Source organism: Taurulus bubalis, assembly GCF_910589615.1.
Source record: "Taurulus bubalis genome assembly, chromosome: 4".
In the NCBI taxonomy this organism is placed as follows: Eukaryota; Metazoa; Chordata; class Actinopteri; order Perciformes; family Cottidae; genus Taurulus; species Taurulus bubalis.
In genome coordinates, this window is record NC_136592.1 from 7051215 (window position 1) to 7070148 (window position 18934).

Here is an 18934-nt window from a genome sequence, read left to right on the forward strand (position 1 = left end):
GAAAAGTGGCTCAGAGTGTTTACTTTTTTATGTTTCTATGATTCAAGGTTCGCAAAGGCCGATCTGCTTCGGAAATAGGCACTTTGTTTTTTGTCGTGATAGTGTCTGTCCAAAATATAGAGTTCCAAAATAGGCCGGCACGGTGAAAACAAGCATTTATCAGGTATTTCACCAGCGGCTTTCTGAAATTTCAGCGGTGCGCCAGGTCCACAACAAAAGGCAGAGCTTTCAGAAACAGGTCGCTGGGTGCACCGCCTTTTGCTCGAGACTCATCTAGAACAACAGAAAAGACACTGGCACTATATATAGATACCCGATCCAGCCATGTGAGTCAGTATTGGACCGATATTATTATATTATATATATATATATATTTTCTATATCAAGATAACTATTGAGGGGAGATATAAACTTCAAACGGCACCTCTTATCAGCTGTTACGGGACCACAAAGCTGCAGCAGACATGTGATCACCCTGTCGCCAGAGTAATGCATTCAAGGTTTTCTCATGAAGTGGACATGAACAAAAAATCTAAAACAATCATCAAATAAAAAAGATGTAAATCACAGTTTAAATTCTGTCAGTTTTGAAGTATGAGTAACAGCTGCTTTGGATTATTATCAGAAGTTAGTCACATGCACACAGGTATTTTCAGCAGAAGTGGACGTCATCATGTGTCAAACAATACGGCTTGTCTTGGCATACTTGGCAGCTGGTTAATGGCTTCTCATCAGTGGATGTTTGAGCTGATGTTGAGAATATAAAAATATATTTCTTAGTCACTTGCTTATAAAAGTCAATAACACATGAAATATTAATGAGGAAAAGAACATGGTTTCATGTAAACATTTCATGTGTGCATTATTTTATATATATATATAAATATATATATGTACTGTACAGTAGATCTGTGAAACTCCGCGTGGCTCCTCAGTGAAGCAGAGACGGCAGTAGCTGCCTCTGTGGGATCAATGCTGGTTGAACTGAAGTGCAGCGCAGACGGCGTGGGTGTGAAAGAAAAGGCCTCTCAAACATGAAGGCACCAATACCTGGAAACACTGTATAAGAGTGGCTTCTTAGCAAACAGAACAGTCTTCTAATGTGGGTACCACCTCGTTGGACCAGTGCGGTGAATGTTTTTCCTTTTGTGTTTATGGATGAATTGAACCTGCTTCACTGTGTCTGTGCTGCGCTTGATGAGCACAAATGGTTTCTCACGTTATTTTCTAACCAAAAGGTGAATCGGGGAGGGGGGGGAAGAAATCTTTTAATAAATTGTTTTGCTTTGATTGATTTGTTTTCAGATCAAATCTTCTCAGTGGGCCAAAAACTCTCCATTGAAACGAAATGCTCATTAAAAAAACAATTCTAACAAGTTTCCCAGCCACTGTGGTTCACTTCTCCTCTGCCGTCACTCCAAGCTCATTATTTCCATCCGATCATCGTCAGGACGATGACGCTGAGTGGACCAGGTGTGTGTTTTATTGAAATTGTTTTAAAGAAATGGCCAATTTTGGTCTAATCCTGTTAGATAGTGGAATGGCTCAGAGAGAGATGGATAGTGAGGTAGAAGAGAAGGAGAGGCTTTGGTTTTTATTTTTTTTATTTGTGCGTGTGACATGGGTTCCCTTCCCCTCCGGAGCTAATCCCATTAGGCTACGAGGGATTAGGGGCTGCCTACAGTTACCTTGGTTCGGGGCTGAGCGCTAAGCTTCTTGCCGCTGTGCTAATTACATTCTAGATGAAAGTGTTAAGATGGAGAAGGGGGTTCAATGTTACGCAGTGTTCTCCAGCTGACAGCGCATCGCGGGGGATTCTCAAACCGCAGTGTAACGAAGGGGCAGAAGCAAAGATAGATGCATGCAGAAGAGGGTACATATATATATATATATATATATATATATATATATATATATATATATATCGCTTGTGCATTTATGTAAAGCTGCCAGTAATTCCAGCAGGATTCCATGTGAAAGCAGAAGGAAACACAGATGCAAGGAGGATCTTTATCTGTATTGTTAGATTTAACTAGGAAGAAAAAAAAGAGTATCGAAGCTCAGGATTAGGATTAGGAAAAGGATAAAGATATTGGTTTATGAGATGGAATTCGCGATGAGATTTTGATTAGGTTAGAGCCAAGATGTCCCTTACGATACATGTCCTCGGCCCTCGCGGGCGTTCAGATACGTGCGTTAAGACTTGTGGGTTGATACCATTCGAAACGGGCGGTCGATACATCAACAGCGGTGCCTGGCCGCTCGACTCCTGAGTTGTAGTCGCGAGCATGTCGCCGACGTTGAACCCGAGCGCTCCGTCCTCGAGCTATATCCCCGCCTTTTCTTCTTTTCCCCTTTTTTTTTTTTTTTTTCAGACTCCTCGACGACGGCTCACCAACGACAATCAAGATCCCCCCCCCCCCCCGGCTCCTTCTCTTCGCGCATACGAGCCCGATGCCGGGCCCGAGGAGTTCAAGGCGGTCTGAGTTGTCGAGGAGCAGCTTAAGCTCAAGCACGTGTTAAATATAAACCGCCGCTTCTCAGGGCTCACTGATAACCACAGTCATTTCACTGCAGAGCACTGCAGGCTGTAGCTGGAGCAGGCGAACAAAGCTCACATGTCTCATTTCACAGCACAGATGAGAGCCAGGAGTGTGTATGTGTGTGTGTGCGTGTGTGTGTGTGTGTGTGTGTGTGTGTGTGTGTGTGTGTGTGTGTGTGTGTGTGTGTGTGTGTGTGTGGGCTCTCATTGCATATTGAACGTTGCAGTTTGGAAAGTCACAAACGCAGGGCATTCGGCAGATTTGTTCACAATTCACTGGCACATGAAATCTGACTCTTAGCCCCCCCACCCCCTCAAAAAAAAACCAGCTCCTCTTCCGGGTGGAGATATACAGTCTGTGGTCGAGCTTCATGAAGGCTGTGGTGGAAATTATTAATGAGAGCTTTGACAGCAGTTTTGCTGCACATTCAGGAGGCTCATCTTGCTGCTCAGCGTGGAGACCCGTTCAGAGAGGGAACACGCTCAAATGAAAACGTCAGCATCTTTTGAAGGAAGCACCGGCTCTGTTTATCCCTACGAGTCAAACGGGAAAATAGGTCGTCTATCAGTGCCTTGTGGAAGACCATTATGACCGTTCCAGAACTGACTCGGGGGACACTTTCTGACAGCAATGGAGTTCTAACTTTGACCAAATGTGGTAACTGTGTATCGGACAAGTCCCAAATACGAATTAATCAGCCGGGTCTCAATCAAATATCACTGTTTTATCACGGCCCTGAGCTCTTGATGCCGATGCACAAGGCCTTCTTTATCGTGAGTACGGGACGCACAGGGCTGCCAAGTAACTCCGGTGTAAACCCATCTGCAGAGATTGTAGATGCTCAGAGCGTCTGCTGCAAAATTCAAGGGACGAGGAATAAAGTGCAAAGTCCAGGTGGGGAGGAGAGCAGATGGGTACAAAAAGATACAGGACTTTCACCCAGGAGACCGCTGTTCATGTCTGAAAGCCAAAGTCAACTTTGACTTGTTTAATGTTATGCAAGTATAGTTGGTATGTAATTTATATGAACCCAAACCCAGATCTTCTCTAAACAAAACAAAGTAGTTTTGGGGTTACCCAGTCCTTTGAAGAGTGACATCATTCTCCTTTAACCTACAATTAGTTTTTTGTATCCTTTCCCACGATCAGTTTTTAAATTAAAACGTACTTAGATTTACTCACCCGACGTCACCCTTTGGTTTGTTGACTAACGTTTTGAAGCCTTGAGTTCGACATTTTGGCCGCCGGCATCTTGGCTTTTTGCCAACATCAACCGAACGCTGAGACGAAAAAGGTTAGAATTAACTTTCATTGACTGAAAAAGCACTGTGATTGTCTCTACTTTTCCCAACCAGAGATTGCGGCGTGGTCCTGAGCAATGGTCCATGTTGGTGTGCAGAGATAGAGAAATGTGTGGCTAGCTATCTCCACCTAAGCATTCTAGCAGGTGTCCCAACTCTTATTGGGTTCCTATATAATCACTCCAGTTCTACTCTCCGCCCTCACTGGGAGAGGACGGCCTTTATTAAAAAGCCATAAACAATTGCTCACTTTAATAGTTGGTGCAGATGACCGATGCTGTCATTGCTCTGGTGAAGGGCAGCCTTCGATTCTGCACCCTGTCTGGATAAAGGTTAAGCTCCTAACTCACATGAGGTCCCTAGATAATTCAAGTCCAGTGCAAATAGAGCTCATCACTCTCTCTCTCTCTCTCTCTCTCTCTCTCTCTCTCTCTCTCTCTCTCTCTCTCAAACCTGTTTTGTAGATCTGTCTCGTCGTGTCCATTTGTCTGTGTAATTAAAACAAATTACTTCATCCATTCTTGGGAAACACGTTCCACTGTTCATCTCCACATCAATCCTTCTGTACAAATCCATTTCTCTTTTTCGGCTCCCTCTTTTCCTTTAATTGTCTTCCTGTCATGTTGCTCCTTGTCACGTTTAAAATTGTCTAAATTAGCAGCATTTGGCCTCATCCTTGAACAGTGAAAGTACGTGTGTGTGTGTGTGTGTGTGTGTGTGTGTGTTCCCGCGCCCGCGAGTCGTTCGTGATAAAGAGACTCCATAGAGTTGTGTGTAGCCGAGGTGTTGCAGTCTTTATGTATTAACAATATGTAAAAGTACAATGGGAGGATTTGTTCCCCTTTTCTTCTCAGACTGGTTAGGATATTTTCCTTGATGTTGTTTTTATGCTCTTTAACGGTCACATAGTATGCAGATTTTTATGTTCATTATGTCTCTGGTCTACTAGAAAATGTTAAGATGCTTTAATGTTCATGAAACATATTTTTTTCTCTTTTCTGCCGTTTTAGCTCCTCTCTCTTTAAGCTTCACCCCAAAATATTTTTCTTCTTCAATTCACTTTCTGCGAGTACCATTCCCAGTGTTGGTGTAGCTTCAGAAATGGAACATGTGCACATTCTTTTTTTTTTTACTATGTTAATTCAATTCCTGTAAACCCCGTTTCTCTTTCGTCCCTCTTCATTTCATGTTCCTCCTTCCTCACGGTGCTTTCGGAAGGTGAGCAGCGGGACTAATGAACACTTTAAAAACCCAAGAGCACGAACCTGTGAACACAAAGAGTGAAATACAAACAAGCCAGTATCTGCACAAGGGTGCCCCAGTGAGCGCCCCTTCCACATCCCCATACTCGATTAACGTCATTATAGCATTTTTTTTTATAATGTCAGTGGGGTGCATGCCAGTGCCTTCTGGCATTTGCATATGAGAATATAAACATGGAATTAAATGTAAATCAACGTCGTTAGGGGAACAAAAGCTGCTCCCCGGGATGCAGTGGGCGATTAAATTTCACACACTTACATTTACACGCTCGCGGACAGAAGACGGAAATGGAAAAGACCCACTTCAACGACGGGTCAGGAGGGCAAGACGTCAACCCACACATCCCCCCGAGAGCACGCACCATATGAATACACACACACACACACACACACACACACACACACACACACACACACACACACACACACACACACACACACACACACACACACACATATGTGCACATCCACTGGAGCAAAACGGCTGCATTTCACACACAAGGCTTGTGGCGAGTCATTATTGTGCCACACACACATAGATTATACGACATGGACAGCTGGATTATTATAACCAGGGCATTTCTGTCTATAATGATGTCCATGCGTGTTGTTCTGCCACTTCTAATCAGGGTTTGAAGCCTCATTATCTGTAAGTATGGGGGGAAAAGAAAATAATTTCTCAACGACACTTTGCAGGATATGATGCGTTGCACTCAGAGCCTGAAATACAAAGTGAATGTTGTTTGGGTCGAAACCACTTCATTTATTTTTTTTAACGTGTCTTGTTGGCAGTTCTTAGAAGCCGAGTTGGAAGGTATATTAAGGTCACGTCATAGTTTACACCACTGGTGTCAAACTCAAGGCCAAATCCGGCCCGTCACGTCATTTTATGTGGCCCGCGACAGCTTGAAAGGCATCAAATCACAGACCCGTTTTCAGTGGGTCACGGGCCAACAAATATCATGTGCTTTTATTTTGAAGGGAATTTTTAATGCAGCAGTACTGTCTATTCACATTCCTCAATGCTGCGTTCACAACACGCTTTACTTACTATTCGTGATAGTTCGCTCCATTCCCAACCTTTTTTTTAAATGTTTGTGCATGAAAGCATTGTTGAATCTGAAGTTATACAATTATTATGTGTGTTGTATTACCTCGTGTCCTTAAGATGCACTTTTTGTTTTTTAATTGAGTGTAAAAAAGAATATTTCTGTGTTTGGCATAATGTGATATTCTGTACTATCTCAGGTTCAAACTGCACCATCTTTGTTGAAAATGTTCCTCGCTTTGGATCTCGGCTTGTCATTCAGGGTGATGTTGGGTCAGCAGCCAGACCAGTTGACCCACTGCCCCAGACCACATGCATGTTCTTATTAGCTCACAATCATTTGTTGGACCAGAGTTATGTCCTTCTCAACTGTGACAAAAAAGCTTTGAACAAAGTTAATATGATAACGTACGTTTTGTCTTTGTTATTTTCTTCTGTTTTAAATTAGATCTTTAGTTTCTTAGATCTGGGTTTCTTGACTCTAAATTAAATAGATTTATGTCATTGTAACAGAGAAATTTGCTTGCACATTTTTTGTGCATTTATATAAATGCATGTACAATATTTTTACACTTGAATAAACAATAATCAAATACAAAGACAGTCATTTAACAATATGTTCGGTAGTGGTTACATTTATACAGTGTTACAGTTACAACCTGCCCCATGATGCTGATGTGGGATGAGAATGAGTTTGACACCCCTGGTTTACACGGTATGTACCGTTTCCAGTTTTTAATGAGCATTCATGTCGTAATTATGGCCGGGACATTTTTTCCCCAACTTGTGCTCAACAGCAGAAGTGTCTCTAATGCAACCAAGTGTGGTGGTCTCAAGTCAGCCACATGGTAACTAAACTTATTGTTGACAGATAGGACGCCATGTTGTGTCGATGCGACGCTTTTTAACCCTCTTCCCATGGCCCCCCACCAGCTTTCCCACATGACTCATAATAAAAAATAAAAAAAAACCAGCAATTTGTCATCGCAGTCGGTGAGTTCATTCCGGAAGCCGCTGTGGGTCATAAATGTTGATGAACGGAATGGCCTCGGTAAAAAGTGATCATGTTTTTTTATCTTTGTAATCTGATATTTTATCGCCCTGGACATACCAGGATAGTGACTTTTGGGCGCAGTGTATCTTTTTTATTTATTTATTTGTTTGCCGTGCTAGCAGCATTGCTCTGTGGCTCGTCATGCATGGTCCCCATTGCATTTGATACCGATATCTCCAGAGTGCCCAGAGGACAAATCCTGTGAACGTCTTCCACCAGCACATCGAGGTCTTCGTACCCTGTGAAGTGTCTTGATATCTGCTCGAGGGATTTGGCACAATGTTTTGTAGAGCCGTCTGCTGCTCTCAGACAATTAGGCATCAGACATGTTTTAATGTCATTGTTGACATCCCCTGACGTGTCTTGTAATACCACCGACTCCACAACCACAGTGTGGAAGGCACATACATCCTTGTCCACATGGATTTGTAATGACAGGTGATCCTCTGACTTTTCCTCCAGCACAATTAGTGGATCAAAATGTTAATTTGTCCAATCATTTTGGTTCATCACCAAATACCGGCGAATCCTGAGTACGTTCCCGCCAGCCTCAACCTTCCATCAGTCAGCACGCTCAACTGAGATGGTGAACATATCAAACTTCATACGTGCTACACATCGGCATCGTGAGCATGCTAGCTTTAGCATTTAGGTAAAGTGCAGCCTCAATGAGATGCTAGCCTGTCTGTAGACTCTTAGCCTTATGTGTATCTACTTGAATTGCTTCATTACTAAAACAGGGTAAGAGGGTTGGATTAAAAATGCCCCCCGGGGTTAACACACCAAAACCTCTCACGGTTTGCTCCTGTGCCTCTTTAACCGCACTCCGCTGTTGACGTCTCGTTGTGATTCAAGGCTTTTGTCTTTGGTCCTTGAAGCCACATCTCTGAGAGAAACCCTTTAACCTTCGGAGGTCTGTGTCGGCGTCCGCGCCAGCGCAGATTATGATGTTTCTTTTAATAGCTCCGTGAAAAAACGGCACAGAAATATGATTCAGCTGTTCCTGGATGCGCCAGACTCTTGAGTTCCCGCCCCCTTTCTCTGTGAGCGCCTGCGTGACTCACAGGAGCTCTCAGCCTGTGGAGTTTGTGTCGAGCTCTGCTTTTCACCGTGATTTGTTGATTCAGGTGTCTGTCGATATTTTTTGTAAAACTAACCAATGAACACTCAGGAAATCCCTAAGGACCTACCCACCTACACTGCAAAAAGACACTGGCTTTCAGTCAGAGCCAAGAGAGCCCTACCAACCCACCTTACACTGCAAAAAAACAACTTGTTTTTTCAGTGAGAGAGACGTCAGCTTAGCGCAGATCAGATCAGCTGTTCAGTATTACTCTGTGCGACAACACGATCATGCGCTGGTAAAGAGTACATAGTACACACATACATGCAGAGTACATATTTAGTTGAAAACTGTTCTTGAAACTGAAACATGCACATTATGTAAACATAAATAGTTTGTTTTTCTATATAGTACATATTTTGACTAAAATATATAGTAAATATTTTGTTTGAAAACAAAAACTGTTGTAATATACATTTTTCATTAGCACACACCCCATGAAGCTTGGTCTGTAGTATGTCCCATTTTATCTCAGTCCCTTTCTCATTTTGATGAAAGTAGTGACGGATAACACTTCTACTCAAAAAACAATAATACAACATTTGGTATTAGACATTTATTGACATTTATCTACCATTTTATTCATATATTCTTGCTTTTGTGAACCTAAGACCTTTTGGTAAACCAATTTCCATCACCAAAACATGTTTGTCCACATGAGTAAAGTTATGTTTTCACAAGAGATATGAAGAATTTCAAAAATGTAGCTTACATGTTTCAGCTTTAGGGCCATATTATCTACACTTGTGCTTCATTATATAGAGAGCTAAGATTTTTCTGCAATTTTTGATACACAACACATGTGTATGTATCATATGGAAGTGCCTTAAAAAGGTGAATTTAAGAAATGATGTAAAATCGCCTAAAATGACCTCGAACCCCAGAGGGTTAAATGCCATCAGTATGTCCCAATTATAGCCGCGAAAGCAGGCAGCTGAATAATGTGGAGGAATAGCTAGACAGTGAACTGCAAAAAAGAAGTGATCATTATTAATAAGAGACATTAGATTCATGCTCTGGACGGTCGACTACATGTCACTTGTTATTTTATTCTGAAAGTCTGTCGAGACGTCGGCCAACAGGAAGTGTGACATAAGAAACAGATGAGTTGTAAGATCGTCTTCACGTGAACACAAAGACAGGAGGAACGTCAACAAATACCGTAAAATGTGGGTTATAAGCCACAAAAGTGAAGTGCAAAACTCAATCAAACGGGTTTTTGATGACTGGATGCACCTTTCATACGTTTTCCTTCTCCTCCTTCAAACCTCGGAACGTCTTTCTGTGGTAGAAGTTGTTGTTTCTTTTTTCTCTCTTCTTTTTTTAACCTCACTCACAAAGCCCTAAAACAGTCCGCGGTTCATCAAAAGATGTGTTATGGTATGTATTATGTATTATGTGCATATCTATAGCGGTGAATGATGTGCCCTTCTCTCTCTCTCTCTTTCTCTCTCTCCCTCTCCTGTTGGTCCACAGCACAAAGACCTCGAAGACGGCGGTGTTTGCGGGCAGCATGCAGCTGCTGGCCGGCATCAAGCTGTGCACAGGCAGGGTTCTCACCAACCACCCCCATTACGAAGATAAAGACCTGCGGGAGAGGACCAAGCAGGTACTGTAGGCTGCACTATACTGTCAAACACACACGCACACACAGGGGGTGGGCAGCAAGATGGAGCAAACACAGTAAATGGAAAATTTCATCTTCGAGGTAAATACAGTGTCAGCTACACGAGTGGGCCATTTTGATATGAATGCCATTTGGTGCATGGGTTAGCTTTACATTCTGTGGTGGTGCGATGCCATGTTTGTTCCAGGATAAAAAAAACGGGGATCCGACCTGATTGTTTTTTTTTTTCCCGGACTGGTGCCGGAGAGGAGTACGGGATAAACGGTACGCGGAGGCACCAAGCAGGCAGAGCAGTATCGATCGCTCTATTCATACAGAGCAAACGTGGTTTCTTTAATTGAGGTGTCAATAAATCTGTCAGTCATGAATACGACCTACGCGCACGTGTCGAAACACTCTCAGCTCCATTTGTCCAGTGTGGGATCCAGAGGAGAGGGGAGGGAGACATTGAGGCTCGTACTCTTAGATCGTTGCAGTGTACTCAATCAAATGTTTGCTTTCTCCCTGTTTGTGGGAAACTGTGCTCACATTGAATAGGTTGTAAAGTCTATGAACCATATTAAGATGGAGATGCCCAGGCGTGTTCAACACATTGAACATAAGTGAAGATCAGATAAGATGGACAGATAAATATGATCTCTGCTCACGGATCCTTTTCATAAGAAAGAAGACAACTAAATGGAACGCTGCAACAAGAAAACAGTGAGTAACTACAGTATATCTCAGGGTGAAACATAAGCACCTTGACGTGTATCGAATGCCTTTCTTACATTCAAAGCTTTTGATTGAGGTTTTCTGCCGTCGTATTTGTTAGAATGAACTAAAGGACGAGCTCTTCACACCGACGACAGCAGCTGTGGACAACAGATGCCGTACGAATCCCTCGTGTTCATTAACGGCAGTAAACGTAGATTACTCTTCTTTTATTTTAATGCGGATTTAAAGAATTCATTTACATGTTAAGCATTATTCATTGCTGCTGAAATTGCCCGACTGGCAGCGTGGTTGGCACTGTGCCAGAACCAGAATGTGGGTCTGAGACGTCTATTCCCAACGACCCAGTTTCCACCCGGAGGTCCCAGCTGAATGAACCTCCCACCTGTTTGGCGTCTCTCCTCGCGAATTTTCTCAGGCCTTCAGCGTTCGAGTCTCCCGGCTGACGACCGGCGCGCGACAGCCCCGACTGCCGAAGTTACCGCGATTCCCATTTATTTCTGTCCTCCAGACGCCTTCTGCTTTCTGCTCCCGTCTCTAAATTCATGGTGACAGCGAAGGCTGAAAAGAAAAAAAACATAAACACAAATTTCCACAGATATTGAAACATTTTCAGCTGAAGTAGATGTACTCCGTCTCCGGCTAGATGTGAGGCGCCCACAGCGGATCTGTCTCGTTCTGTGTCTGTTCTTTCTATTGACTTTGTTGCAGCTACTGTTTGCTGCCTCTCCGTCTCACTTTGTGCTGCAAAATGCAACGCAACAGCAGCACTCTTTTCTTTTTTTGTGGCCAGCGAAGGCGCTAACAATAAGTCGCCCGACGACTCTGTTCTTTATATTCTTTATTCTTTAAGAACATTTTCACCCTTCTGTTCAGTAAATCAGGGGGATTTATTCATCCATCTGAGTCTCAAACTGTGACTGTGGCTCAGTGGTGAGTAGGGTCGTCCTTCAATCAGAGGATCGGAGGTTCTATCTCCAGCTCGCTGGTCCATGTCAATGTGTCCTTGGGCAAGACACTTAACCCCAAATTGCTCCGGTAGCTGTGCCTACGGTGTATGAATGTGTGTGAATGTTAGCTACTGCTGATGGACAGGTGGAACCTTAGCCCCTCACTTGAGAATGATGATTGGGTGGATGATAACAAGTAGTGTGAAAGCGCTTTGAGTGGTCGGAAGACTAGAAAAGCGCTATACAAGTACAGGTCCATTTACCATTTAAAAACATAGTGATATTTTGTAAATCTTTTTTTTTTACCGTAAAACTAAAACGTCCCTCCTACTGTGATCTAAATCATGAACGCCGACACGATTCAGGAGGTATCCGAGACCTCATCAACATGTACAAAGCAGCCATGGTGGTTATTTTATTTCAGCCATGATTGATGAACAGTTGTCTACACGGAGGAAAGCCCCACAATTATAACAACAAATGATCCTGGGGTCAAACTCCCTCGCTCCTGTGGCTAAAAAAAGGAATGCAGACTTATTTACCTCTACTGGAGGTGTTTGAATCCGCTCTCCAAAGAGGAAACGCGAAGATGTAGAAACCCGTGTGAGCCCGCATGCAGCATCCGCTGTCAGTAAATACAGCTCCGTCGTTCTTGAGGCGGCCCTAACGGTGAGGTAAAAGCTGAACTGAAGGCGGCCGCAGTGTCACACCAAACCTTGAATCAGTTGCCATTTTAATGGAGTGGGACGCCAGCATGAGAAGTCCATTGTGCTCTGCGTCAGAGACTAAAGGGACCTGGCTGTGGATGTAGGAGGGGACCTGCGGAGATTGTGTGAATGGATCAGAAGACGCACTGAGACGCACAATCGAGTCTCGCTGAATTTTATCGTCGAAAGAAATGGAGACGGGAGGCGCTGCGCTCCAGTGAAGCAGACTGGATGCCGAGAGAGCAATGTTTTGAGTTTGAGACGGGGAAAGGGTTCTCCCCGTCATTGATGGAGAAAAACCTCTTTTCATAACAAAGTGACGACATGAGGGTTTCTGTGTTTTCTCAATGTGATTCTGTTTATTTTACACATTCAATTATTAGTTAAATGGCATAAATATATATTTTTAAAATTTTAGTTTCATCTATTGCCGTGAATTCTCGTTGCTTCGTAGTTTTTTTCTTCATCCCTTTCTTTGAGTCAATAGACTTAAATAACTGTGTTAACTCTTGACAAAGGCTGATGCCAAAAATGCTGTAAACTGGAAAATATTGGTGCAAATGATCTTCACTGTGTGTGTGTGTGTGTGTGTGTGTGTGTGTGTGTGTGTGTGTGTGTGTGTGTGTCTTCTGCACAGTGAACAGGAAATAATGTATGGGTCATCTCTCGAGTAGCTCAACCTATGTTTTGCCTCCCAGCAGGAAGTCAACCGAGCCTCAGGCGAGGCCCGAGCTTAGTATGGAGCTCATTAATGATCCACGACACTGGTGCAGGCCAGAAGCCCTGTGCGTGTGCGTGTGTGTGTGTGTGTGTGTGTGTGTGTGTGTGTGTGTGTGTGTGTGTGTGTGTGTGTTATTTTGAGGAGGAAAAACTGTGTGAATACATTTTCTAACATTTGTAAGAACCTTAATGACGGTTACAGTTCTGATCTGGATTCAGCAGCTGAATTTATGTGTCACTACAGCATAATGAATTAGTGGATAAAGTTCCTTTTGTTGCCCACTACATTTGTGTTATTTTAGTAATGTTTCTCATTCCTCTATGAATTCACATACCCAGAAGGCACACGCACTCTAAATTGGGGCGCAAATGTCAAAAAGGTTTATTTGTGTTGAAGCTGCAGCACACAGTTCCTTTTACAGGGTTTCCTGAACAGAAAGGAAGGGGCGTGTTTTGTTCAGAACATCTGAGAATGCAGTGTATTTCTGGGCTTTCACGGATAACGGGGGTTTTATTCTATATTTTGGTGTATCGTCAACAAGATCAAGCAAAATGTTTGGGGACTATTTTTCAGAGGCGGATTAATTAAAGGTTTAGCTCGGCATGGATGCTAAACTATCAGTACGTTAGTCATTGTGGGCATTGTAGTATTTTGATGAAACGATAAATAGTCACCACTCCGTTAGCTATTATAGCCATTGGCTAGTTTACGCCGGTGAACACTGAACTGACGTCTCGGACACCAGTTTGCATCAGCCTCGCTGACCGGTCGCTGCTTCTAACCGTTACAATTGTTAGCGGAAAGTAGCTAGTTTTTGTTTTGCGTCTTTGTGTAAGTTTTGAAAACATAAAAGTTGCAACTTGTTTTTGTCACTTTGATGTTCCAGCCCTCATTTACCCTAAAAACTCTGCTACTGGGCTGAGGTTTCCTCCTGATAAACAATCCAGTTCTTCATCTTCTATTTAAATCTGTTGTTGTGTGAAATTGGTCAAACGCTTTATTTCTTCTGCTACAAATACAAGATGAACCATAACAAGATTTCACAAAGTAGAGATCTGTTATGTTGAAACACTTTGGTTGTTGTTCTCTCTCTGATTCTCATTTTTTCCCTTTTTTTTGTTGTTTTCTTTCATCAGTAAACATGTTATAATTGAAACAACTTTCATCAAAACTGTAATTCAGAAAATAAATGTGTCTGGTAATTGAGTTCCAGGAGAGAAGTTTTTATTCTAACACAAGGCGATCTTTAGGGTGGGAAGCAATCAAAACCCCACAAAAACCAAGATAAATCCATTTATATTGTGTGTGTGTGTGTGTGTGTGTGTGTGTGTGTGTGTGTGTGTGTGTGTGTGCGCAGGTGTATCAGGTGTACGCCCGCCGGTCCCCGGAGGAAGTCCACGGCATCCTGAGGGCCATCGGGGCCGACTACGTGGTGCTGGAGAACAGCATCTGCTACGAGCGGAGGCACGGCCGAGGCTGCCGGCTGAGGGACCTGCTCGACCTGGCCAACGGACACGTGGGTGGCGTTTATTTAGCGTGACTCATCGGGAACTGAGCCTCTGCACGTGTTCGACCACATGTGCCAGCTTAAGCTATCGGCCTCCGCAGAGATCAATAGTGTCACCGCTCAACTGTCTCTCACTCGACCCCCCCACCCGCCCACACCAGAGGTGTCAAGTAACGAAGTACAAATACTTCATTACCTTACTTAAGTAGACATTTTGGGTATCTATACTTTACTGGAGTATTTATTTTTCAGACGACTTTTTACTTCTACTCCTTACATTTTCACGCAAATATCTGTACTTTCTACTCCCTACATTTTAAAAATAGCCTCGTTACTATTCTTATTTTGGTTTGTTTTCACTCCGGCTTGTCATCGTTCAAAAACACACACACAAAAAACCTCTCCGCCCCGTTGTGCACAGATACGTGCGCGCGCACACAGGTGAGCGCTGAGCACACACACATGCGGACAGAGAGCGTCGAAAAATATGTCGCATGAAAAGCAGACCGCTATATATGCGTTTTAAACGCTCCCAGGGTGAAGATGCAACAGCAGCTCTCATGTGAGGAGCAACCGGAGTTCTCCTCGCACCGGAGCAGCTCTCTGAACCCGGAGCGGCTCTCTGAACCCGGATCAGCTCTCTGAACCCGGAGCAGCTCTCTGAACCCGGATCAGCTCTCTGAACCCGGAGCGGCTCTCTGAACCCGGAGCGGCTCTCTGAACCCGGAGCAGCTCTCCTGCTCCGGGTGAAACGAGCCAAAGTGCTCGTGTCTTCTACCAACAATGAGCTGCTGGCTTCACATATTACAAAAGTACAAAGTACACGGATATAAAACTAAGTCATTAATAAATACATGGACAAAAGCCTGTACTTTCGTGTAAATGGTTACGGTACGCCGTTAACAGGTTATGCTTGCGCATGCGCGATTTGACGCGACACCGTGAGCTCCGTGAGCTCGTCTTTTCCTGCTGTTGCGTTTCTCAAAATAAAAAAACAGATCTAAGCTCAATATTGAGCATGAATTGAGAGAGGCCGTATCAAATCTACCTAAAATGAAAAGATTATTGTTTTCCACAATGAGCTATTTAGTAGTAACTAAATATGAGTATTTTTTTGCACAGATAGAACTTACACAAAACATTGTCTGATGGGGCAATCTGATTTACTTGAAAGTGATTGCAATTTTCTTTAATCTGTTATTTATAAAAGCACAGATGAGTCACACAATTATGTTATTTACAGAAAAAGTTTGAGAACCACAGCTTTAAGTGTTTGTGTCGGAGTCGCCGCCGCCTATTTTGCACTATTACAATACTTATAGGCAACTAGTTATCATGTCTTCCGCTCCATGAAACGCATGTTAATGCTCAGTAGTACACATATGGTACTTTAATGTATTTGCATTGTAATAAAATGTGATCATTTTAAATGGGCATATATGCAGCTGAAACGGGTAGCCTAGTGCATCCCACATTTTTCAACATAGCATTTTAAAACATTATGGCCTTTATAAAAATGATTGTTTTAGGGGAGGTGGGGTAGTGCACTATAGGCCCCTGAGATGCGGCTTAAGAGTTTGTCCTTAATGGAAAAAAAACATTCCCCTTACATTACTTTTACTTTTATGCTTTTAAGTAGTTTTGAAACCAGTACTTTTACACTTTTACTTAAGTAAAAAGCTTGAGTTGATACTTCAACTTTTACAGAAGTATTTTTAAACCCTAGTATCTATACTTCTACTTGAGTAATGAATGTGAATACTTTTGACACCTCTGCCCCACACACACTGTGTAAAAAATAAAAATATATAATAAATAGGACAGGACGCGTGTGAAGCTGATGGCACCTCCACCGCCTCCTCCTTATTTTGTTGTTGGATGCGGCACGATGGCTATTTGGATTACCAGAGGCGAGACAAGCGTCAGTCTGGCTCGCTCAGTGTGGTGTTATTGACACATGAAACACAGAGTGTGTGTGTGTGTGTGTGTGTAATTGTCAGACAGCATACACAACATCTGACATACAGACGGCAGGTACGGCAGGTTTACATCCGCCTGTCCTTTATTCTTTCGCTCGCACCTTCCTTTGTGTTCTTTCCCTCTTGTGTTATCTGTCTTTCTTTACCTTCTTTTATGTGTTTTTCTCTCTTTCGATTTCAATATCTGTCTGTATGGGTTTTCTTGTGAGCCAGACCCTTCATTCAGAAACCTTGAGTATAGATGTTTTATAAAAACGACGAACTCTATGGTATTTAAACAGAGAACAGAAAGTTGATGCAGGTTCAATAATAACAAATCATTATTGGGACCGTGCATCTGTGAAATGTAAAGGCCTGAATGCACAGAGAGCGTCAGGGGTTTGAAGTATAGATATTGTTTTAAAAAGCCACACACTGAACCAAAAGCGCCGCGAGGCACGTCAAACTGTTTGGACGCCTCTCCTTCAATTAAAGCTGTTTTTTTTTTTTCTCCTGCAGTGGCAGTAACCGTTTGGAGAGAGCTAAAAGGGCACAAAAAATAAGGATTTTTCCCCCCAAAGGATCATATTTTATATATCAATAACAAAAAATGTAATGACAAACATCACATCAGCAAAATAGAAAGCAGGCCCAAATAAAATGTCAGGTTCGTGTTCTCTTTCCCAGCCGAAGGTCTGTGAGGTAAGAAAAGCTTCACTCTGTCACACTGTTGCTGTTTTCTGTTTAGCCCCAACAACTGCAACAGAGACATCTGACATCTAGCGGATCATGCGTCTCAATAAACTCATCCATATCGTATCAATACACATCGATCTTATCCTCTCCATCATTTTGAACCAGGACTTCATCATTTAGATGAAATTAAAGGATCACGTGCTATTTACCGGCCTTCACTCAAAATGAGTATATATGTATGTGTGTTGATGGGTCATTTTATGTAGCGACCCTTTCCCAAAATACTGCGGGTTCCGTGGCGTTGGCCTTTTCAAATCGGGGGCAAAAACTAATCTGTCTTTAACCGAGCTGCTCCACCTCCCTGAAGGAGATGTGGGAATCAGACGTAGCTCCTGCCGTGTCTCATAAATAATGCCATACATGGCAGCAGATCACTAATGGGGAAATCCCACTGCATGGCTCGGCTCCACGCGCTTTTGGTTATAGTGATACCAAAAATGTCTTTAGCCAACGATGAACCTGGATGATGTATTGATGATGATGATATTGGTTAACACATGTCCCCTTTATAAGAACACCCCTTAGTGCTAACCTGCTGTTGATGATGACACGCCCGTTCTGTGTACCATCAGATCATGGACGGACCGGGAGAGAACGACCCGGACCTCGTCCCCGCCGCCCACCCTCGGTTTTGCGAGGCCATCAAGACGGAGGCGACGGAGGCGGTGCCGGCGGCCTACGGCGCTCTGTTCAGCCGAACGTTCCAGAACAAAACCTTCCACGTGTACCGGGTCAAGAAGAAGCGCAAGAAGAGCACCAAGAGCTCGACGGAGCACAGCGTGACTCAGTAGAGCGGGATCAGGGTTTTTATTCGAGGAGAAGAGAAGAGAAGAAAAAAAAGCCAGGGGTGGGAGACATAAAAGCACTGAAATCCTCGATGTTCCTCTGTCTCCTCTCGGCACCGTGCCCAGCCGTGATCATGCCCATTATTTCTTTCCTTTTTTGAACACATGGCTCTGTGAACTGTGGTGCCGGTTCAAGCTCGGGGTGGGGGGGGGGGGGGGGGGGGCGCATTGCTTTAGTTAGTGGAGTGTGGAGGGCTCCTCTAGGAGTCCGGCTTTGGGCGGCTCCGTCTCCCAGCTCTCACTGGTGCACAGAAAAACAACGACGAGGCCTGGGAAGCAGGGTCTGGAACGCCGCACGCAACGACCTCTCGCTTAGGGCCGTTGGAAAGAAGTCGGCGTCATTTGAACAAAATCCATTGCTGCTCGTTAATATAGTTTTCTCTCACACAAGGTAGGGTGTCAGTAGCATTGATCAAATATGGATCCGGCATTAAATCTAATCGTCAAATCTTAAAAAAACTTTATGATATCCCATATTTTAGTTTTCACACATTTAAGCAACACGTCATAGATAACTCAAAAGATTGACTTTGAAATTCTCAACATGGTGCCAATTTTCCCTCATGAACATAAAAGATGTTTTGAGGAAGTGCAAGTTGCCACTGCATTTGTGACTTGGTGGGTTAAGTGTATAGATATCCGGGATGAAATGAGATGAACTCAGGCGCACTACCGGCTGCATTTGAACCGTGACGCCATGAGCTCGTTGTGAAAACTCCAAAAGTAGGAACTGAACCCATCGGAGATCCCTCTGGATTCAAATGAGCCGTGTAGGATTCAGAGGTACCCAATGGCAGAAAATGAAACGTGATCGTCAT

At 43.4% G+C, this 18934-nt stretch overlaps 1 protein-coding gene across 1 annotated transcript in view; it reads left to right on the top strand.

Annotated features, from left to right (window-relative positions):
- Window positions 1–18062, top strand: part of dpy19l3 (dpy-19 like C-mannosyltransferase 3) — a gene marked incomplete at its 3' end in the record, with an annotated part of 48424 nt that extends 30362 nt beyond the window's left edge. The window contains exons 17-19 of the mRNA XM_079217476.1: window positions 9808–9940; window positions 14408–14566; window positions 17844–18062. Of these exons, the coding sequence (XP_079073602.1) occupies window positions 9808–9940; window positions 14408–14566; window positions 17844–18062 (511 nt within the window). The remainder of the gene's footprint in view (window positions 1–9807; window positions 9941–14407; window positions 14567–17843) is intronic.
- Between the last annotated feature and the right edge of the window lie 872 nt (window positions 18063–18934).